The sequence below is a fragment of the Gossypium raimondii genome, chromosome 11 (genome assembly GCF_025698545.1).
Source record: "Gossypium raimondii isolate GPD5lz chromosome 11, ASM2569854v1, whole genome shotgun sequence".
Classification (NCBI taxonomy): domain Eukaryota; kingdom Viridiplantae; phylum Streptophyta; class Magnoliopsida; order Malvales; family Malvaceae; genus Gossypium; species Gossypium raimondii.
The window spans coordinates 39,348,449-39,372,333 of NC_068575.1; the positions used below are offsets into that span (position 1 = coordinate 39,348,449).

Genomic DNA, 23,885 nt, shown 5'->3' on the forward strand with positions numbered 1-23,885 from the left:
TATCTACGAAGAGGTTTTTTGAATCACCTGATTTCGAGGTCTATAGCTCAAGATACGGTTATTTTCATAAAACAGTGCAATTCCTTGCAAGAAGTTTGAGATTAATCGTCAGGTTTCACACAGGTATCTTCTAATTGAACATTTTTTTATATCTAACCACCTTTTTTGGAAATTATTTTCCCATCATAGATCTTCAAGTCCTCTTCAAAATTATTTTCGAATCACTTGGTTTGGAAGTATGTAGTTTGACACATAACTGTTTTTGTAAAGTTGTGTAGTTCTTTATGGGAAGTTTGAGTTCAATCGCAAATAAACTTCTCCAACTTGTCAAAGCGTATTAGAATACAACTAGGTACTTGATTATTGATGTTATATTTTTCTTAACTATACGAGTTGATCTTGGATGCATAATATTTTTTAAAATTTCATTGTGGAACCAACCATGTTTTTCTAACATTATCTTATTTGGGATTCAATGGACAGTGATTTACTTGGGAAATGAAGGTAGAACCAATGACACAAATATCTGAAAATGACTTGATAGAGAGGTTATTTGGGTTCTGGAAGATATGCTCTGAGCCTCCATTGTTGATTTCATGGATAGTTTGCAACATTATTTGTCATTATTAGAAATGGCTTACAATAATAGTTATTTGTCAGTATCCAAATGGCACTGTAAGAGGCTTTGTATGGTCGAAGGTGTTGTACTGCTTTATGTTAAGCAAAGATTGACAAGATAAAAATGGTTAAATCAGATTTAATACATGAAAAAGGGGATAAGGTTTGATTTATCAGAGATTGATTGAGTAGATTCAAATAGGCAAAAGTCATATGCTGATTTGAAAAGGAGGGAGATTGAGTATGCAGTAGAAGATAAGGTATTCTTGAAAGTGTCGCTGTAAAAGAACGTAAGAAGAACGTAATGAGCTTTAGTCACAAATGGAAACTTAATTCAAGATTTATTGGTCTTTATGAGGTTTTGAAGCGATGTGGTTCTAGTGCATATCGTTTGGTTTTACCACATTTTTTGCATGTGTCGAAAAGTTCAAATTTTTATAATGGCTAGGGTGATGGATTTTGAGATTATTAGTGGGTAAATGTTCATTATTTATAATTAAAGAGAGATTAATGTAGTAGATTTAATAATTGAAGCTTGAGGACTAATTTGTAAAGCTAGTCAAATTAATAAGGCTAATGTGAGAATATTAGAATATATAATTTGGAGAGTTAGGAGTTCTTAAGTTGTAATTAGACTGACCACCTTTGGACGTACGAATGTCCAGAGTAGAAATCTGGCACAAAATATATTAAAAGGCGGTATCTACAAGTATACATGTCAGACTGTAATATAGTTACAACGGAGTATATGAGCACTCTGAGGATCGTACCCATGGGAGGCAAGCACCAAATTAGTTCTAACCTAAGCACGAATAGATCTAATTAATAATTTAGATAGATTATATTACAAAAAAATATAAAGGTTTGATATCCCAACATAGGTGATTAGCTCGCTTCGGTAATCATAACCAACTGTTGCTTTGGGTTTTCTTGTTCAATCAATTATTCGATATACCGATAGGATCTTTCAATCTTCCACAAGAATAATGAGTCGGTAGAACTACTTATTTCTCAACCTCACAGTCCAGACCGGTTCAGGGTTAAGGTGTTCACGGATAAGCCATACCAATTTTGGGTTAATTTTCACCTTCATGACTTCGTAGGGTCGTTAAGCCTAGGGTTTAAGTTCTTCTTTTCCTCAATATTTGATCCGTTAAGAGAACCCTACAAAATAGTTAATTAATCATACCTCCAATCATTAATCCCTCACAGAAGGATTAGTTCCTGATGGATCTCATAAACAGTATAAACTTGATATAAAAAATAGACATGAATAATAATTCAAGAATATAAAGTTTAGAAGAAGGTTGATTTGTATTGAATCAAATGTCGAATCCTCATAGAGTTTGATCAAATTCACAAACTTTATCTCTTCCACAAAATCAAAGAACAAAACTGAAATAAACCTAAAGCCTAAGAAAAGTGAAAGACTAAAGGCTAAAACTAGGAATAAAATTATACGATATAAAAAGTTACCTAACATGTGTTAAATGAGCCTATTTATAGACTTTAGAGTGGCCTTCGTCCTTAACCTTAGTTCAGTTGTTGTCCTCGTGCTTAATGTTTGATTGTGTGGACCAAAACTCCCCTGGCTCGTAATTATTTCTCGTATAGAGGTGATGTCGCGACACACCAGGTCTTGTGTTGCGACATCGAGGGCAGTATGCTTAATCTTCAGGTTCTGTCATGATACTGAAGGCAGTCTTGGAATTTTTTTATTCTACTCCTGATGCTGCAACACAACGACCAGTATCGAGTTAGTACACCTTTTAACAGTCTCCTGCATGCTCATAAAGCAAATTTAGGCATCATTTGGCCCCTAAGGTCCATAAAAACTCAAATTACCTACTTTATTGAATGCAAATAGAATTACAAAAACTTAGCTAAAACTTAACCAAAGTGCTTGTATTCAACCTCCTAAAGTGCAAAAACTAGTTTAATTTGCTACAAAAAATTACGACAAATTAAACTCAACCACACTTAAGTCATTGCTTGTGTAACACCACTAACCCGTATCCATCGTCGGAATAGGGTTACGAAGCATTATCAAAATTTTACATCTCAAAACTATAAAATATTGAAAACATTTAAATCATAACATCATTCATAGTAAAATCAATCAATCTCACACATATTGTACCTTATACGAGCCCTTAAGGCCCTAAAAACACAGTAGAAACGAATCAGGACTAAATCAGAAACTTATAAGATTTTTAGGAAAAATATGAAAGTTTTCATACTGTAGGGGTCACATGGCCGTGTGGCCAAGCCATGTGACTCACACTGCTGAGACACACGCCCATGTCTCAGGCTGTGTGGGCATTCGAAATAGGAAGACACGCCCGTGTGCCAGGCCGTGGTGCTAGGTTGTGTAACTGCCTGACTTGCACCCCTTTGTAAGCTACAGGGGGCACACGACAGTGTCGCATGGCCGTGTGTCACACGTGGGTGAGACACACGCCCGTGTCCTTGACCATGTGGACGAAAAATAGGCCACTTTCAAGCCATTTTTCTCACCCAAATCATGCACACACGTACAACTCTTTTCCACATATAATAAAGCATTCAAGGTGTACCTAAACCATACATAACCAAGCTAAAACAATATGGTATATGTTCATACAACCAATATGCCCAAACGACACCTCAATAACAATAATCAAACATGTATTACACATTTTCATAGTTTAACCAAAAATCAACCAACTTGTGACTAAGTTTGTGCCAAAACTTACCACTTTGTTCACATATCAAAATTACACTCATTATACCAATTTGGCCATTCAATATCTATCAACTAAACATTAGAAAAATTAGCCATATATGTCAACTACACCCAATATGCCAACATGATCACATTCAAGCATAAAAAAGAGCAACTCATAGCATACATTTTAATTACCATTCTAACTTCCATCATTTAAGCACCGTAAAGACCATAATATCAACCATTATAAGGGCACTTATACATGCCAACATAATAAATATTCCATCACTCAAAGACCATAATTACAAGTCAAACCTAATGATTATATCAACAAACAAAAACACTTATACATGCCATTATAACCATGACTTATAAACATCAAAATCTACAGATTTAGCCGATGGGTTGTGTGATAGATCTCTGACAAGCTTCCAACCCAAATGAGTGTCCGATTCACTATAAAACATAGAAAAATAACACAAAGTAAGCATGAATGCTTAGTAAGTTCGTATAACATAGAACTTAACTTACCATTTCATTAAATAACATTAAAACTTAGCATGGCATATTCCAACCAATAGCTTGGCCAAAGCCTAAGCATCAACACAAACATGTTAACATACTTGACATAAAACATAGGCAATTTAACCATGGATGGCCACTACACTTAATCATGTGTATCATATGAATATATCATCCATCTTAACTTACATATTTCCAAGTATCACCAATTCAATGAAATTCATATATGTACATGCCTTAGTTCATATCGATCTCTTTCTGTTTCCTTTCAAAATCATGCCCGTTGAACCGTTTAGAATACCGTTGGATACCCGGGATAGCTCACACGAAATGTGCTAACACATAACCATAGTCCATCAATTCCTTTACATAAATGTTCACACGAGCTGTAACTAAATATGCTCACATGAGTTGTGAATAAATATGCTCACCCGAGCTGTGAAAATGGGCCTGCTAACACGAGTTGTGGGTCAGAACATAGCTACACGAAGCTGCTCACACGAGCTGTGGAGTATCCGCGACACATCTCGACGGTAAAACGTAGATACGGAGTCAGTTAATCTAAAACTTTATCTTTTCCCTTATCTAAAACCGTATGAGGTTTGTCTTGATCTAAATGAATAAATTAATTCATTTAATACCCGTTCTATTCAATTCAATCCAAATTCACTTTATTTCAAAATTACACTTTTGACCCCAAAATTTTGATTTCATTACAAATTAATCTTTAATCTCATAAAACGAAATTCATGCAAAATCATCCCTAACCCAAGCTAGTCGAATTTCATATAAGCCTCTTGCAACTGATACATTTCATTATTTTCACAATTTCACCATGAATAATTTACATTTTTCAATTTAATCCCTATTTGACATTGTCAACAAAATTCACTTTACAAAAGTTGTTTATCTAACCACAAACATTCATTTTCTTCCATCAAACATCAAAAACCACATGTATTCATTCATGGTAAAACCCTAACCTTTTAAAAAAATTTCAAAATAGTCATTTGGCTAGCTAGATTAAGCTACAACAACTCCAAAAACATAGAAATTATTAAAAACGGGATGAAAATGCACTTACATGCTAGCTAGAAAAATGACCGAAACCTTCAAGCCCTAACCATGGCTTATTCCTTGTTAATTTCAATGGTGATGAGAAAATGATGATATTTTTATGTTATTCTTTATTTTACTTAAGTTATTTACTAATTTACATAAATAACCTTTTTATTAACCTTTAATAATCATTTAAACTTTGTCTAAATATGTCCACCAACTAAAAAAATGGTCTAATTACCATTTAAAGACTCCATCATTTAAGTTCTACAGCTACATAGTGCCTTTAGCCTATAGAACTCTAGTTTTTCACTTTTTGCAATTTAGTGCTTTTTATTAAATTAAGCATGCAAACGGTAAAAGAAATTTTTATACTATAATAATAACATGATGTAGACATTAAAATAATAAAATAAATATTTTCACATCGAATTTGTGGTCCTAAAACCACTGTTCCAATTTCACTAAAGACGGGCTATTACAGCTTGTCCTCAGGCAAGTATGGTACAAATGTTTAGGTTTGTAGCACATGAACAAACATTTCATCTTCACACATAGTCTTGGCATGATATATAGCTTACTTACCACTTTTGGTATCAAACACTTAAGTTCAGTATATTACAAAGCATACAAGCATTAAAGGTTTCAAATATAGGAATCCATCAATAAATTGAACAAGTAATGTGATTATCCTAGAAGAATATAGTGATTCGTATATGTGATTATGTCAATTTATGCATAAGGATACCTAGATCACATAGGTCTTTTTGGCTTGTAACGTTCTAAGGCTTAGGACAACTATAAAACTCAATAATAGTAAGCATCAAATGGTTTCAAGCACGAAAACAGTTTGACACATCATATTGTCACATATTATCCCCCTTAGTAACCCTCTTCCCGCTCACAGCCTTCTCATTCTCTCACCTTCCTTCTTTCTCCTTATAGGAAATCTCTGTATCATATAGTAAGTACGATTAGCTCACGAGTTTTTGTGCACTGAATGAATGATTTTTTTTGTGACTTTGTCACTTTTCTTTCTTTTTTCATGGTACCTAACTCACAAATGCTTTTATTTTTCATGTGTCGTTTCTACTCATTTAAATTTCTTCTCTTTTTTTGCACTTTGAATCTAACCTATAATTATTATATTGCATTGGTATTTCCTATCACACTATTTTTACAAAACCATCGTACTGTATCTACTTAACCCTCAATATGTTTTGCTAGACGTCTATAATCATACAATTCAGGACCAAATACAAGGGTAAGCACAAATTATCATTTTTAGCTCAGGTTTTGTATAGAGGTTCATCAAGAAGTGTTTTCAGGCTAAAAAATAGATACTAAGGATGGACAAGTAAAGGTTAGCTTTTCGTCTCTGAGTGTATACCAAACAATGCCTTAGGTCATCCCTAGGTATCTCAGTATTCACAAGTTTAGTCAACAAACAATCACAAATTCAATAATCTATCATTCATACTAGTATGCGCATTTCCTTGTATTCTCTATATCATTTGGCACATTCAATTGCTTAATGCCTATTTACAGTGTAATATATAGAACTCAATAGCCTAATAAAAAAAATCACCTATCATCATGCCAAATTTACTATAAATACAATCAACCTATGTGCATGCTCCTAACCAATTGCTTGTATTTATACAAGCTCAAGCACACAATCCACAAGAAAAATCAAAGCAAAGAATAAAAATTAAACAAATGTTCTATCCTACCCCCACACTTTAGATAACACATTAGCCTTGAAAATATAAGGAATGAAGTTACACGATTGGTCATGATAACTCTGTAGGCAATTGGTAAGTGCTTCTTTCTGTTATAGTTCGTTTTCAGCGAAATCAAAATAGTGGTTTCAGGACCACAAATTTGATGATTAAATTATTATTTTTTATTATTTTTCTCTTTATGGGATGTTAGTATGATCGTATAAAAATTTTGTTAAGAAATTTTAACGCTTGCATAATTAATTAAGTGAAAAGAACTAAATCGTAAAAAGTACAAAAGTAGAGTTCTATTAGTTAAAGGAGTCAACTGGCTATGAAATACTAATCTAAGGGACTTGAATGGTAATTAGACCAATTAAGATGATAGTGGATATTTATGGACTTGGTTTTATTGAAATTATTAAAGTTTTTAAAGGTTCAAATGGTAATTAGGTAAATAATGTTAAAAACAAAAGAAAAGCAAATGGTATCATCTTCTTTAGCTTTTTTCTTCACCAAAAATTAGGAATAGAAAACCCCATTAAAGAGGCTTGAAGGTTCAGTTGGGTTCTTTGGCTTGCATGGTATGAATTTCAACACCGTTTTTAATGATTTCTATGTTTTTGCGGTCGTTGTAGCTTAATCTAGATAGCCCGGGGATCCATCTATAAAAATGTTAATGATTTAGGGTTATGCCATGAATTCTATTATTTAATTCTTAATTTATAATGAAATATTATGAGTCATTTTTGATAAATAAACAAGTTTTGTAAAGTCATTTTGATAGAAATGGTATTTAGGGATTTGTTTGTAAAATTAGTAAAAGTTTAAGTTAAATTTATGAAATGATGGTTTGAATGAGTTGTTGTAGGTCCCTACAGAAATCAAATAGCTTGAGAAAAGGATGAAAATTCTTAGATTTCAATTTATGAGCTTAAGGACTAAATTGCAAAGAGTTAAAATGTTAAGGGAAAAATAATAATTTTGTAGAAAGTATGAAATGTGGACTAAATCGAATGCTAGAGATATTAAATGGATTAAAACTTTCTATTTAGATCAAGATAGCCAACGTATGGATCTAGATTGGGGAAAAGCTAAAGCCTCAAATTAGTCGATCTCGTTTTTACGCCCTTGTCGTCGAGGTAAGTTCGTATGAATGAATTATTATATTCACGTTATTCAATTTTGTGTTATTATGAATATATAATGTTATTGAACAATGTACATCCAAGATAATTCCATGATGGTTATCAAGTCCCGGTTGAACCTTAGGAATTCGTAAGATACAAATGACATGTCATTAGGGATTTCATGTTTTGGGTGTTGGTCTTGAATGTCCTACCGATGACTGAGGTCCTATATTTGTTATAGATACTCCACAGCTCGATTGACCAAACCCCTTTCACAACTTGTGTGAGCAACGATGTAAAGGAAATGTTATGGTTATATGCTTAAGTACACTTCGTGTGAGCTTTCCCGATTATCCGATGATATTCTAAATAGTTCAATGGGCATGAAAAGGAAATGAATGGTAAGTGTTCAAATGAACTATATGATGAATTCAAATGAAGTATGCTCATGTACAACTGGCTTACCTTATGTTTAATTCAAGTAACTTCTATAATAATGCACTAACTTGTGTATTGTTGATGATGATGCCTAGGCTTGTGCTAAGCTTGTGATTGGATTACACTATGTTTATTCTTGATGTTATTTGGATGAAATAGTAAGTTCTGTTTCATGTTTGATGAACTTACTAAGCATTATGTGCTTACGTAGTTTTCTTTCCTATGTTTTATAGATAATCAGAAGCTCGATCGGTTCGAAAGCTCACCGGAGATCTATCACTCAATCCAGCATAAATATCGGTAGTTTTTTATGTTTTGGTCAAGGTTATAATGGCATGTATAGATGGATTTATAATGATGTTTAATTGAATGCTTAGGTGTTGATTTGGTGTGTATAAGTTGGTTGGTTTGGTACTTTTGATGCCTTACTAGTTTATATCAATGTGGCTATGTTGTTGCATGTTTGAATGGCTCAAATGGTATGTCATAAGTTAGTTTGATTATGGATAAGATATGACATGTTTTGGAAATGTATTGAAATAAATGTTGATGATTGAAAAGTGGTAAACTTTGCATGTTTAGGAAGTTTGGATGTTTGCATTTGAGGTGCCTTGTATGTAATATTGGTTGATTGATTTTGAACTATTGAATTGGTCATTTTATGTATGTTTTGGTTATGTTTGATGACTTGATTAGGTGCACAAATGGCCTATAGGTGTGTGCAAGACTTGGTGTTGAAAATGGGTTGATTTTGGGGAAATTCATGTCCATAAGGCCTAAGACACAGTCGTGTGACTCAGTCTGGCAACATGGTCGTGTGTCCTATGTAAGTTTTATTGCATACAAGTCAGGCAGTTAAGCGACCTAGCACACTACCTGGCACACGGGCGTGTGGGGCTATTTCGAGAGTTACACGGTGGAAACACGGAAATTTACACATCTTTACATACCCTTTTTAACTTAAAATCATACAGTTTCGATAAAATTCTTGTCGAAAAATAATGAATTTTTAAAAAATAATTAAAGTGCACTTAAAATATGAACATGTTTAATTTTATTTAATTTTATAATTAAGTTTGATGAATTTTGGTTATTTTAAATGATTTGCACAAAGGGTGGCTGCTCTGAATAATCGTTAGAAGCGCAAAACCAAGAAGCAATTTGAAGTATCAAGGCGAACTAAATGTCAGCCTAAGACGGTCCAAAATTATATGTATTAATTCATAATATAATTAATTTTAATTTATATCCAATTTCATGTGGGTTAATAAATTATTATTAATTAATTATGAAAAAGTGGTCTAGTTGAATTGAACCGAGTGAACTGAACCGACCAAGAAATGGACAGCCAAAAAACCTGTCCCAATCAGCTTATTAGTTGATTATTTAAGCTTGCAAAGAGGCCCTTGAAGACTTGTTCAAGTTGCATTCAAACCCCTCCACAATTGGTGGCATTATAGATTTGCCCCAAGCCTAAATTAGCAAAGTTGAAACTATCAACCTTGCCACATGTGTGGCCGGCCAAGGGAGGGCTCTTTGGCTGATAATTTTAGCTAGTTTTAGCAGCCCTCCTCAACTATAAAAACCCCCTTAGGCTGGTCATTTGAAAAACACACCTACAAGCATTCACATCTTTCCTCTCTTCTCTACACTTTCTCTCTTCTTTTCCATTCCAAAATTCCCTTTCTCTCTTGCCAATTTCTCCTTTTGGGAAAGGGGCATTCATCAGCTATTTGGAGTAGCAATTAAGTGTTGATAGTAGCCTTAGTCGATGAGGACAACAAAGAAGGAAGAACGGAGCAACTAGTCAAGGCACGGAAAAACACCAGATTTGATTCTTGTTCCTTATATCTTTAATTTTTGTTGTTGTTATGCTAAACATATCTATGAATACTTATGTTGTTGGAATGGTTTATTTAATCAATTTAGCTTGAATTTAATTTGTGTTAGGTTGATTGCATTTCGTTGGTTAAAATTATTGAAATTGTGTTTATGTTGTTATAGGCCTCAGTAAGATGCTCGATTAAGTAAAATCATGACTAAGTTATTATTGCATTACAATTGTTAGGTAACTAATGAATTAATTATTTAAACGGGTTGAAATTGTAATTAATGGACACAGTACTTAATCAGTGCATGTTTAATCATCTAAGGTAGCTAAGGGTTAGATTAGCAACAGTACCTGACGATATATTTGTCTTGCATAACTTCCAAGATTATTGTGATTAAACTGTTTCAAGGTAAGAATACTTTGTTACCTCACATAGTCTTTTATGTGCTATTTAAATTGAGTTAATTGTTTGAATTGACATAGGGATATGTACAAAATATTATTTTGATTTAATAAGTATGTATGTGCAATAACATATTTGCCTATTAAGATTTGTTTAATCGGTTGAATTGACATAGGGATATAGTCAAGAGATAAATGGATTTTGGTAGGTAAGTATGCTCATAAGTTAGCAAATTACCGAGTTGCCGTAAACTTATTCATAACAATATAAACATGAGTTTAATAATTCTAAGTTAAAAATGTAATTAATCTAACACAATTATGTCATCTTGATTAAAATCGTATTTTGAAATCATGTATTTGAGATTTATTTATTTAGTTTACTTAGTTTAAAATCTTAGTTTTTAATCACCCTCTTCAAACAAAATATTTTTCTTCACCAAAGTGTTTTAAATAGCATTCATAAATAATTCTTTTCACAATCTCTGTGAGTACGATAAATTGACATTTACTTGTCACTTTACTACTTGTCGCGATTGTGTACATTTTCACATTTCCTTCATTGCACACGGCCTGGTACACAGGAGGCTGACACGGTCGTATAACCCTACTCAGAGAGTTACACAGGTGATGGCACGGGCCTGTGTCCCTATTTTAATTTTTACGCGGCCTGAGACACGGGCGTGTGTCTCAGCCGTGTGAGGCACATGGCCGTGTGACCCTTGCAGTCAAATTTTTCTAATTTTTTTCCTAAACTTTTCAAATGTTTCCAATTTAGTCCCAAGTTGTTTCTAATGTATTTCTAACGCCTCAAGGGCTCAATTAAGGGATGACAAGTATGTGAATGAATGTATTTTAATATGTTTACAATGATGTATGAAATGTATGTTTAATGTTTCATTTGTACGGTAATGCACCATAACCCTATTTCAACGACGGATATGCCTCTTCCATTTGGAGTTCGTTCATAGAAAAATTAACCAAAACACAAAACAACTAATAATCTATTATTACTCATATCCTTAAAAAATCATCCAAAAATTAATACAATGTTGGAATATAAAAGTAAGTTCAAATTTAATCCAAATCATCAAAATGAGGCGAATACCCCCTTTCCATTTATGCTTTTCCTTTTCTCATGTTGTATCCTTGGTGGGAGCTCTCACCCATTGAAAGTGTGAGGTGGGTTGGGCTTCAGATGACGGGCCCTTTTAGAGTAGAATATTACGGTTGGAATGTCACCTTATAGTCGTCCTTATCTCTCAAGAGATCATGTTCATTGCATTCATCTTCTAAAGTCGCCTCCTCCTCTTTGGCTCTATAATGGGTTTGTATTTGGCTGAACATATTTGGCAGATAATTTGGGGCTCTCAACCTATTCAATCAAGTGAATTCTTAGAGAATTAGGCCTGTCTCTTGCATCCACCTAATCACTCAATCGAGTTTCTCTTTGATATTCCTACTTGCCCCTCTTCGAGATTTCAGTTTTTCTTTCCTTTTTAGTGATACAGAGATGTCAATCTTTTCTTTCCTTCTCTAGTTACAATCGATATTTTATTTTCTCTCAAGCGTAAAATATTACGTATATGACGAATCACCAATTATGCTTCTTGTTGGCTTCATGAATTGCTCATTTTCATCCATCAAAACCTCTATGCTTTTTCAAAGTGTCGTCACAAGATGGGGAAAGAAAATTCCAACCTTCTGGCCATTGACGCAGTGCTTCATGTTTTGATGGATCTATTGTCCAATGAATATCTGGTTTTTTTGAAAAATGTCATATAACAAAAGAGCTTGCAAGGTATTGACATTAGAAGCATTAAGGGCAGGTGAAATTCTATTGCAAATAATTTACATCCACATTTTAGCTATTGGAAACATTACAGCTTGATTAAAATTAGTCGGTAGTCCAGTATCTTGTCGGACGTTCCATTCTCCTCGGTTTTTAGTTAAGTATTTTATTATGCTTTCCATATTTATGCCTTTAAAGTCCACTAAATTAGTATTTTTAAAATAATCGGATTCATAGTATGGAGCATCATAATATTTGCAAATCTTTTTCGGAGAGAATGGTCCAGCTTTTCATCTTATTGTTACTGTTTTCCATATTTGTTCACGAGGCTGTCGGGTTTCGTCATCTTTAAGAGCAACATTAAATTCTTGTACAAGTGGAATAACATTGATTTCTTTGGGAGTGACACAGAATCGATCCCATCTATGATATCGTATTAAATACCATATTTCATTACAAAGAACCATTGATGATTCGAATCCCCTTTCTTGGATAAAAATTTAGCCTTGAAATTAAAGATAATACATCTCGACATTTTGGTTTCGAAATTTTAAGGGATTTGAAACCATCGATGGTTTTTGCAAAATCATCTTTTTAGACTTCTTAGGTGACATATTAACTATAATTCATGCTAATACGAATGAGATATCAAGCAATATTTCCAATGTAATAGTAAAAGGAAGTTTAGAAACCTTAACCCCAATTTTGTCGTCCTTGTTGCTTCGGTCCCAACTGGTTATGTCAATCCTACATCACCTAATAGAAAAAGACGCTTGTAGATTCTGGGTTTAATGAAAAGGAGTTTTGCAGTGAAGTCGTAACACAAGGGTTCCGTGTCACTACACCCTTGACATTTTCACTATCGTTACATTGGAGTTCGGTGTTGTGACACACTTTTAAATTTTAGAATTATGCATATAATGCCTTCGGTGTCGCGACACACGGAGTCTATGTCGCAACATCAAGTCAATTTTCTCAATCCCTTCGATTTTGGCCTTGGTGTTGCGAACAGGGTTGCCTTGTTGCGACCCTAACTCTGTTTTTGCTTAAAATTCTAATTTTTACAGTGTCTCGATTCCTATAAAACATAAATTTGATGAAAATTAGAATTTATACTAAACAATCAGTTAGATATACAATAATTTACATAAAATTAAATATTGATCTAAATTATCAAGTTTTACACTTGGATTCGTTCGGCAGCTCCTTTGATGCATACGAGGATGCTTTTCTGATTATTTCAATGTTAGACCAGCGCCTGTCATGCCACTCAACCTTCTTTCACTTGTCTCGTTCTTTAAACATATTATTTTGACCTATACTAATTACAGAAAATATTTTGCTTGACTCAAGGTTGTTAGGTTTAAGGATAAATATTTCATTACACAACACCCCTAACTTCCTCCTATTTTCCCCACTCTCTTGGAGACCACATCTAAAGATTTATGTTTCACCATTGATCTTCATGGTTAACTCATTTTTCTCTAGATCCATGGTGGATCTTGATGTAGCTAGAAAAGGTCTACCTAACAGGATGGGTATTTCACAGTCTTCTTAAAAGTCGAGGATCACAAAGTTTGCAGGGATTATGAATTTATGCAAATTTACTAACACATCATCCAATACTCCCTTAGGTTGTGCTAACTATAATGTAATTTGAGTATTTTTGAGGCCCCATAGCCCAAGTTTTTTATATATAAACAGAGGCATTAGGTTTATGCTAGCTCCTAACTCACATAAAGCTTTACTGAAATGAATATCCCCTATCCCTATATGTATGGTGAAACTTCCTGGGTCTTTTAATTTTGGGGGTATCTATCTAGATATGAGTACACTACATGATGCGTCTATATTAACATGCTCTCCAATTTTAATTTTCCTACACCTTGACATAATTTCTTTAAGGTACTTGGAGTATTTTGGAACTCTTTCAATTAAGTATATCAATGGTAGATTACCATTTAATGATTTGAATAAATGTAGAAAACTTATAAAATCATCTTATCCTATTTTTGTCTTTCTTTCAAAAATGATTGAAATGGTACCTCTGTAATTGCAGGTTCCTTTTCTTGTTCTTTTTCCGATTCAACTGTTGATTCAACTACTTCTTTTGGCTCTGGTTCATCATCAGCTTCTAAAGGTTCTTCTTAAAGATCATCAATGTTGCCCTTGTTTACCTCATGAAGTGGGTTCTCCAGGCTACTCAGCACTTTACTAGACTAGAGCCCAATTGCTTTCACCTACTCCTTCCCCTCTCTTCGAGGATTATCTTCAGTGTTACTAGGGATGCCAATGCTAATTTGCCTCTCGATATCTCCCATCATGCTCATTAATTGGCTAATTTGATCTTCAAGCTTAGTCAATGTTCTTGCTGAATTGGTGCACTCAAACTGCACTTGTTTCATGTCTATTCTTATTAACTGCATTTCCCCTTTGATTTGATCTAGACGTTGACCACATATAGCATGGTAATTTGGGTTGGCCCTTTCCTGAGGTTTCTACAAATAAGGAGGCTGATAGTTAGCCTTTTTAACTTGGGTCGAACTATTACCTCCTCCTTAATTTCCTCACCATCTCAGGTTCGAGTGACCTCTCCATCTAGGATTGTAAGTATTTGAATAAGGGTTTCCACCCCTATTCCCTATGTAATTCATATCATCGATGGAATTCATGTAGTGGAAAAGTGGTTTATCTCCTCTACATATAGATGATGTACTATTCGAAGATTCGATACGAGTAAGTCTATCCATTAATTGCTGATATTTGTCTTCCTCTTGGACAGTCTTCACTGTGGATGGCTTTTGGCCATATTTATTTCGTTCAGTTGGCCATTGACTAGAGTTCATTTCCATACTCTTTAATAACTCGTATGTTTCCTCATACGTTTAGTTCACTAAGCCTCCCTAAGTGGCTCCATCCAATCCCGACCTTACATGTACATTCAAACCATTATAGAATGTTTGTGGTTGTAACCGCTCGGGTAATTCATAATGTGGGCATCTCTGAATCAGCGTCTTAAAACGCTCCTAAGCTTCATGGAAACTCTCTCCTTCTAGCTGCTTGAAAGTTGCAATCTCTTTTATTAGTTGGACCGTCTTGCTAATAGGGAAGAACTTTTGTAGGAACTTTCCTACAAGTTTTTCCCATGTTGTGATAGACCTTGGTGCCTGCAAATATAACCAAGAAAAGGCGTTATCAATTAATGAGAAGGGGAACAACTGAAGATGAATGGCATCAACGGTGACCCCGTTATATTTAAAAGTGTAACATAGTTACGAGAACTGTTTTAAATGTTGACTCGGTCTTCCTTCAATGTTCCTCAAAACTGAAAATTGTTTTGGATCATCTCGATCATAGTTGGCTTAAGTTCAAAGTTATTATTCATGATGGTTGGCCTCGTTATACTCCCTTGAACCATATCCAGATTCGGTAACGCATATTTCCTCAGGGTTCTTTTGTTACGTGCCATATTTTCAAGTAGTTGTGGTGGTAGTGGTGGTTCTTTTATATTATTACTGTTAACTTCATCGAACAACGGATTATCTCATTGCGGTAAATTACCTACAGCAGGTAGTTCGTTCCGCATTCATTGTTGTTGTTGTTGATGTTGCTGTCGACAATTCCTACGGATTATTCTTTCTAGATCTATGGCTGGCTCTATAGGTGTTCCCCTACTACGAGTCATACACTAAACCCAAAGAGAAAAAATTAGTGAAAAAAAAAGTAAAATTGTAGTTATCATCTAAGACTTTCCTAATTATTCTATTATAGTGCCAAAACTAAAATCAAATTAGTGATATTGCCTCCCTGGCAACTGCGCCAACAACTTGACCGCCTCCGGACGTACCAACGTCCAGAGTAAAAATCCTGCAAAATATATATTAAAATGTGGTATCTGCAAGTATAAGGGTCAAGTTTATATATAAAATAGACATGAATAAAGATAGAAATGAATAACAATTCAAGAATATAAAGTTTAAAAGAAGCCTGATTTGCATTGAATAGAATGCTGAACCCTCACAGAGTTTGATCAAATTCACAAATCTGATCTCTTTCACAAAAATAAAGAACAAAACTGAAATAAACCTAAAGCCTAAGAAAAGAGAAAGACTAAAGACTAAAACTAGGAATAAAATTATACAATATAAAAAGATATCTAACATGTGTTCAATAAGCCTATTTATAGACTTTAGAGTGGTCGTTGTCCTTAACTCTAGGTCAGTTGTCATCCTCATGCTTAACGTTTGATTGTACAGACCAAAACACCCCTGGCTCGTACTTATATCCTGTAGAGAAGTGATGTCGCGACAGACTAGGTCCTATGTCGTGACATTGAGGGCAGTATGCTTCATCTTCAGGAGTGTGTCGCGATATCCTCAGGTTGTGTCACGACACCTATGGCAGTCTTGGAATTCTTCTATTCTACTCCCGATGTTGCGAAATCCAACTCTTCGTGTTTTAACACGGTGACCAATATCGAGTTATTACACCTTCTAATGGTCTCCTACACACTCACAAAGCATATTAGCTTACCTCTAGGCCTCATTCGGCCCCTAATGTCCATAAAAGAATCAAATTACCCATTTTATTGAACACAAATAGAATTATGAAAACTTAGCTAAAACTTAACCAAAGTACTTGTATTCAAGCTCCTAAGGTGCAAAAACTAGTTTAATCTACTACAAAAAATTATGACAAATCATAGACCAAGCTGATTTTAGCAAAGAAACCATTTTTTTCAAATATGAGAGGGAATGGTTCGTTCTCTCCAATTTCATGAAATGTGAGATAATTAAGTTAGTTATAGTTTGTTAAATTCAAGATACCTTGGTGCTATTTCATGATTGGGTAATTGTGTTAAAAAAATGATACATAATAATTTGATGAAATGGTTTACGAGTTTATATTAATCTAGCATGCTTATTTGCTTAATATTATTATATTTTGAATAATCGGTTTTTCCAGCACCATTAAGTTTCATTACTCTCGGATTTTTTGCTTTACGTGCGCAAGTTCATAGATCCTTTGGAAATTGACTCTTGAGTCCGCAACATCCAAAAGTCTCAAAACTCAAATTGTCGTTTTGTTCGTAAAGCTTTCTTCTTGTTTGACATAATAAGTGGCCTGTACTAAGGTTTTTAGGTTATTTTACTTTTTGATATATGGAGTTTTTTTGTTTTGATGAGTTGTGGTATATGGATTGTTTTGTTACCAAATTGGCCATTTGGTTACTTTTTGATCATTTTTAAATCATAATTTAGTGTGATGTATTTATGGATATTTAGTGGAATTTTTGCTCACTACTTGGTATTTTAATGTGATGTGTTTAATATGTATTTTCATGTTTTGAATTTCATTGGGTATGGCAAATATGTGTAATGTGGTTTGGTTGCTACTTGGTTATGTTTAGAGGCTTATAAGAGGTCTTTTGCATGCTTCAAATTACTAATGTTCTAAAATTTTGCGCTAGTGCTTGAGACGCCAAAAGTATGTCTTGACACCATAAAAACAAATTTGCATTTCTCATACATTTTTGTGCAGAAATCTCGAGACATGACGTGCCTGGTCTTAAGATATAGAACATTGACCACCTTTCGACATACCAACATCGAAAGTGACAATACTACAACTAAAGATAGAAATTAAGGCGGTATCCACAACTATACGGGTCAGGAGGTAATATAGTTTATGCAACGAAGTATTGGAGTACTCCGAGGATCATACCCAAGGGAGGCGAGACTAAAATAATATTAACTTCTACACTAGTGGGTCTAGTTCGTACATTGATTAAATTATATTATGATTATTCCTAAGGTGATGAGAAAAGATATTTTGTAAAAATAATAAAAATGATTATGGAAATTAGATTGTAGAATTTAGCAAATGAAATGAAGGAAGACAAACTTGCTTCAGTGTTCATTATAAACTCTTACTTTAGTTTCCATTCAATCAACTAGTTATTAACCTAGTAGGGCCTCTTGGCCTTCCACTAACCTAATGAGTTGGCAAGAACTAATTATTTCTTGATGTCCCAGTTCAGAATAGATTGGGGTACGATTTCCATAGATAGGCAATATTGATTTCGGGTTGATTCCCACCTATATGACTTCCTAGGGCCATCAAGCCTAAGGTTTTAAGTTCTTCCTATCCTAACCAATTAATCCGCTAAGAAACCCTACATAGATGTTAATTAATCCCACATCCACTCATTAATCTCCCTTATTGGATTAGTTCCCTATGGATTTAATACATGCAATATGATTGATTGAAAAGATAAACATTAAGAATAGATCAAGAATAGGATGAGCAGAATCCTGATATAATATATAATGCAACTCGAACAAAAATCTGTAATCAGTTTGACAGATCTACAATCCAGTTCCCGCAAAGAACAAAATAAAACTAAAATAAAAATTACAATTGAAAGTAAAACTGAAACTAAGTAAAAAATTGTCCTAAAGTGTTCAAAGAAATTGTATTTATGGGCCTAGGGTTGCTCGTTGATCTTTGACCTAAAACAATTGAAAATTTTGGATTAAAGTTCATTGTGCGAATGGAAACACCATTAGCCCATTATATGCATTACTCATGCCTATGTCGCGGCATTGATGCCAATGTTGTAGGTGTATATGGTTTAATAACCTCTTCACCTTGGCTATCATTGCCCCTATTAAAATGAAAAACATCCAACTTATATGATATTCCCGATCAGAAGTGTAACACCTCGTACCCGTATTCATCGTTGAAACAAGGTAAGAAGTGTTACCAAACGATCTTTTTTTTTTTACAAAAATTTTGACATAGATTCTTTTCATAAATATTCAATTCCTCCTGCAAAATTTCGAAACACAATCTCAAGAACATCAATATTTTAACCAAATACAATCATATATTCAGACACGATTAATCCATTCATAACATCCTAAACTATATGGACAATAGATTTAGGGAAATAATTCATCAATTATAGATACTAACATTTTAAACCAAACCACATTTTATACATTTATATATAAGTTTATACTACATTGCATTAAGTCATCTATACATGTCATTTTTCAAAAGGATTGGTTGCAAAATACCCAAGAGTTGATGATGATAATGAGGATGATGTTCTGACTCCGTCCAATTCCCGAGCTGATTAATATCACTATAAAACAAAGGAAAAAAATAAGAGGAGTAAGCTTATAGCCTAGTAAGTATGTATGTAATTGATAAATAAATTTCTAGAATAATATCATATATTATATAATTTATACCATACATAAATCTATCATTTAGTCAACTTCCAGCAAACTATTTTTCTGCGTTACAGTTGCTAAATTATTTTTATCCAGAGCTACCAAACTCAAAATTAATATCTGTAAATTTTAACTGAAACTAGACTCATATACCTTCTTACCATAAAATTTTCAGAATTTTTGGTTTAGCAAATTAGTACAGTTTATTCTCTAAATATTCTCTTGTTTCACTGTTTGACACTTGACCTCTCTTCACTAAAATTTATTTAACTCTTTATACAAAATTTAAAAAATGTTCTTGTTTCTTTATATTAAAAATAGAATCATTAAATAATTCAATAATGTAAATTTCAAGCCATAATTATTTTTTACAAGTTTTTGTGATATTCAAAGTTAGAACAGGGGATTTCAAAATCAATCCAACCATGTCTCAATAAAGTTTAAATATCCCAAAATATACAACTCCTTTGCTTACTTTGTTTATTCCATATGAAAATAGACTCATTCAGCTTAAATTTCATATATTATTTAGCCTCTAACTCAATTTCTATAGTTTTTGGTGATTTTTCAAACTAACATCACCGTCACTGTCCAAATCTGTTCTATTCCAATATTCCTTATTCACATAGCACTATAACCATTTATTTTATAACACAACACAAACTTCATCATTTCAATCACTTTTCACAACTTATTACATTCTGATCACATACTCATATTTCATCATCATGACGGTGTAAAAAAAAATATTCGGAGCTTTTCACACAGTACTACTCATATTATTTTTATCATTCGATACACGTAGTAGCCTTCACATAGTACTACACACGTAATCAATTTTACAGTTCACGTAGTAGCCTTCACATAGTACTACACACGTGATCAAGTTTTACGGTTCATGTAGTAGCCTTCATATAGTACTACATACGTGACCAAAGCTTTTCGGTACCTATTGTAGCCTTCACTTAGTACTACACATGTAACCATAGTTTACCGATACACGTAGTAGCATTCACACAGTACTACACACGTGCTCAAAGCTTTTCGGTACACATAGTAGCCTTCACTTAGTACTACACATGTGACCATTATTTATCGGCACACGTAGTAGCCTCCACACAGTACTACACATGTGTTTATCGACACTTTAGTCAAATCTTTACTCTAATAAATTTATAATTTGTCCAAAACGCATTATAATATTAACCATTTCATGTGTATTGTTACGAAACATAACAAAAATAATTATAACAATGTAATAATTACATACAACTTACCCCGATACAAAATGTAAAGATTTTACAATTTAATCCTCAATCTTCTCTTTTCCCCGATTAAGGTTGATTTCTCGTCTTTCTTGATCTATAACAGAAAATTGAGCTTGTTTAATATTCAAATTTATTAAAACAAGCTTCGACTCAACTTTTATAAAATTACAATTTTGTCCCTAAACTTTTGCATAATTACATCTTTGTCCCCAAGCTCGAAAATTAAATTTCACACCTTATTCTTATGTTTTACAACATGCTGAACACTTTTTCCTTCTATGGAAACATCAAATTCTCACTCTAACATACACTTATAAACAATAAATATTTTTACCAATTATGTCGATTTATTCGTTTTTGCTTAAAATCACTTAGCAAAAGTTGTTTAATATAATTTCTAGCTTCATATTCCACCATAAAACAGAAAAATAAACACATTTCACCAATGGATATTTTTCCAAATATAAAACCTAACATGAATTATTGATAGAATAAGCTAAACCGAGCTACGAGGATTTCAAAAATGCGAAGAACATTAAAAACGGGGCTAAGATGCACTTACTATGAGCTTGAAAAATCAAAGAAACCCTAGCTATGGTGTCTTCCAAGTTTTGGCAGCAACTTATGGAGAAGATGATGATTTTTGCCATCTTTTTTCCTTTTTATTCTTTTTATTACCAAATGACTAAAAGTCCCCATTTAAAAAAAATCTATTTCACCCATTTCTTATGTCTATCTTTGTCCATCAATTTACTAATGGTCTAATTACCACATAAGGACCTCCAATTTAAAATTTCATAACAATTAGACACCTCTAAGCTGTAGAAATCAACTTTTGTACTTTTTACAATTTAGTCCTTTTGACTAAATTAAATGCCCAAACGTCAAAATTTTCGAACAAAATTTTTACGAAATTTTTCCATGAAATTATAGACCTTAAAATATAATGATAATAATATTTTCCATCGTTGGATTTGTGGTCCAAAAACCACTGTTCCGACTAGACCCAGAATCGGGCTATTACAAGAAGTGTTTTGGAAATTCGACAAAGATAAATACAATTAACTTAACCTGCAACTTATATAATGTCCAATGGGAAGACCCAAAAATGAAGTAGGTGTAGGAAGTTCAAATGTGAACTTCGCCACATTATGGCTCAGCTGTTGGCGCTTCACAAGTTTAAACTCTTTGAAATTCTCTAGATCTAGACAGCCTAAAAGCACATAAAACTAGGTGAGCAACTTAATAGTGATTCTATTGTACAATGTTCTTTATAAGAGCCACGTAATACCAGCCTCGATCAGTCATTAAGCTAACTTAGAAAGCAAAGCTATAGTTGCTCACTGCCTCAAGTCTGCAATTAAGCCTGGCGTTCAATAGTTATGGAATCCGAAACAACTTGATTAGCAATCACATGATTCTAACAGCATGGTAAAACACTTCAGTTGTTTTGAGTTTTAGACATTTTCCTATGGTAATAATTCCATGTTTATGACAATCATCCACTATCCAACATTTGATTTCAAAATCTAAAGAAGAATAGAACTATATCCTACTATACTTTCAATTAATAACCCCAAAACAAGTAGGAACCAGAACAAATCAAGAAAAATAGCAAAACAATTGCAACAATTTCAAGTTTCATCTTCTATTCATTAACAACAAGAAGCTAATATCTAAATCAGTACCAAACGAACCAACAAAAACCCCATTAACCAACAGATATAAACACACAAAAATCCAAAATTTGGTACACCCAATACGTGAAATTCCAAGAACAATCAATCAATACTGGTAAAAGATAGGGAAAAAGGCAAAACCTTTGGATTTCGTAGAGGCAAACAAATAAACAGCACTAACAACAATGGCTAAAGTAGCTACAGCTACACCAACAAGAATCTGAATATCCATAGATTGCAAGAATTCCAAATCCATGATCCTGATTCCAACTATACCCCAAGATCTTATATTTCTAAGTTCTAATAAAAAGACCAGCAAATTTCTAATTAATGGACAGGAAAGGGGAGGAAAAGTTGGGTATTTATTCCTTATTTTAACTCATGCAAAAGGTGTTTTATTTTTTTTGGCTCAGCTCCTAGCAGAGAAGAGAAAGGGAGTCAAAATTTATAAAAATTTGGTGTAATCGGCAACCCATTTAGCAGAGCTCATTTCTTATAAGAAAAAAATATATACATTGATGTCATTAGTAAAATATGCAATACAAAGAAAAGCTGAATGGAAAATGCTAGAAACGAATCAAAATTAAGAGAACAAAAATAAATATTCCAAATTTGAGCAAAAGCAAAAGCAAAAGCAAAACAAAATCAAAATCGATTTTATAGAAAAGAAAAGACAAGAAAAACAGGGAAAGAGTGCGAGCATTTTTCATTGTTGATAAAATGGAGAAAAAAAAAGAAACGTGAGAAAAAAAGAAACATACAAGAAGAAGAAGCAGAAATTGATGGAAGGGAAAAAAATTACCTTGCAATTCTTCTGGAAATGTCAGAGAGGATAAAGGCAGAACACAAAAAATAAAATTCAGAATTGAGGGGACTCCCTAATATGCGCTTAAACATCAGAATGGCTATTACAGCCAATATGGGTAATAGGGGCGGAAGGGAATCGGGGTGTAATAACATTACACCTAACCAAACGCCCGTTTAGTGGTGGGCCCGGGGAATTGAGGGGGAATGCATACTGATTCCCCCCAACCAAACATGCCGTAAGTTGATAGATTTGGCCATATTTTGTACCAAGGTAAGTTTACTGTAAATAAATACAATATTTAAATAACTATTATTAATGCTGTTATTTTCCAACAATTATGTATTTATTTTATGAAATTATTGAATGGTGATTCAAGTATGAGATGATAGAGAATTAGTGTTAAAAAGTCTCATTGAAACATAAGGAATATATCGGATATAAATGTCATCACATTTGGGTAAAGAGATCCCATGTACTAGGACATGGCATTGGCATCATTGAAGTTATGAGTGGTCCCATGTAAGACCATGTCTAGGACATGGCGTTGGCACCGAGATGAGAGGTCCCCCGTAAGACTATGTCTGGGAGATGGCATGGGCACCGATATGAGAACTCTTATGTAAAAACATATCTGGGATATGGCATTAGCAGTATAAGAAACATCCCATG

The 23,885-nt window shown here is 33.5% G+C and overlaps 1 protein-coding gene and 1 non-coding gene across 2 annotated transcripts; one reads left to right on the forward strand and one right to left on the reverse strand.

Moving 5' to 3' along the window:
* Positions 1–15,202: 15,202 nt before the first annotated feature.
* Positions 15,203–15,308, forward strand: LOC128035075 (small nucleolar RNA R71). Its single transcript, XR_008191479.1, has one exon. It is a non-coding gene; the product is annotated as a small nucleolar RNA R71 (small nucleolar RNA).
* Positions 15,247–22,664, reverse strand: LOC105801068 (NADH--cytochrome b5 reductase 1-like). Its single transcript, XM_052623647.1, has 4 exons — positions 22,550–22,664; positions 21,801–21,942; positions 16,024–16,087; positions 15,247–15,387 (listed from the first exon to the last, which is right to left on the reverse strand). The coding sequence occupies exons 1-4, from the start codon at positions 22,662–22,664 to the stop codon at positions 15,247–15,249; spliced, it is 462 nt and encodes a 153-aa protein (XP_052479607.1).
* Positions 22,665–23,885: the final 1,221 nt, after the last annotated feature.

Excerpts from the sequence above, each read along its gene's own strand:
- LOC105801068 (XM_052623647.1), bottom strand. The coding sequence starts at position 22,664 with ATGGATTTGGAATTCTTGCAATCTATGGATATTCAGATTCTTGTTGGT. Across the intron at positions 16,088-21,800 it reads GGACATTATATAAGTTGCAG|GATTTTTACTCTGGACGTTG; the intron begins GTTAAGTTAATT and ends TATATTTTGCAG. Across the intron at positions 15,388-16,023 it reads TTGGCGCAGTTGCCAGGGAG|GCACCAAGGTCTATCACAAC; the intron begins GCAATATCACTA and ends TTATATTTGCAG.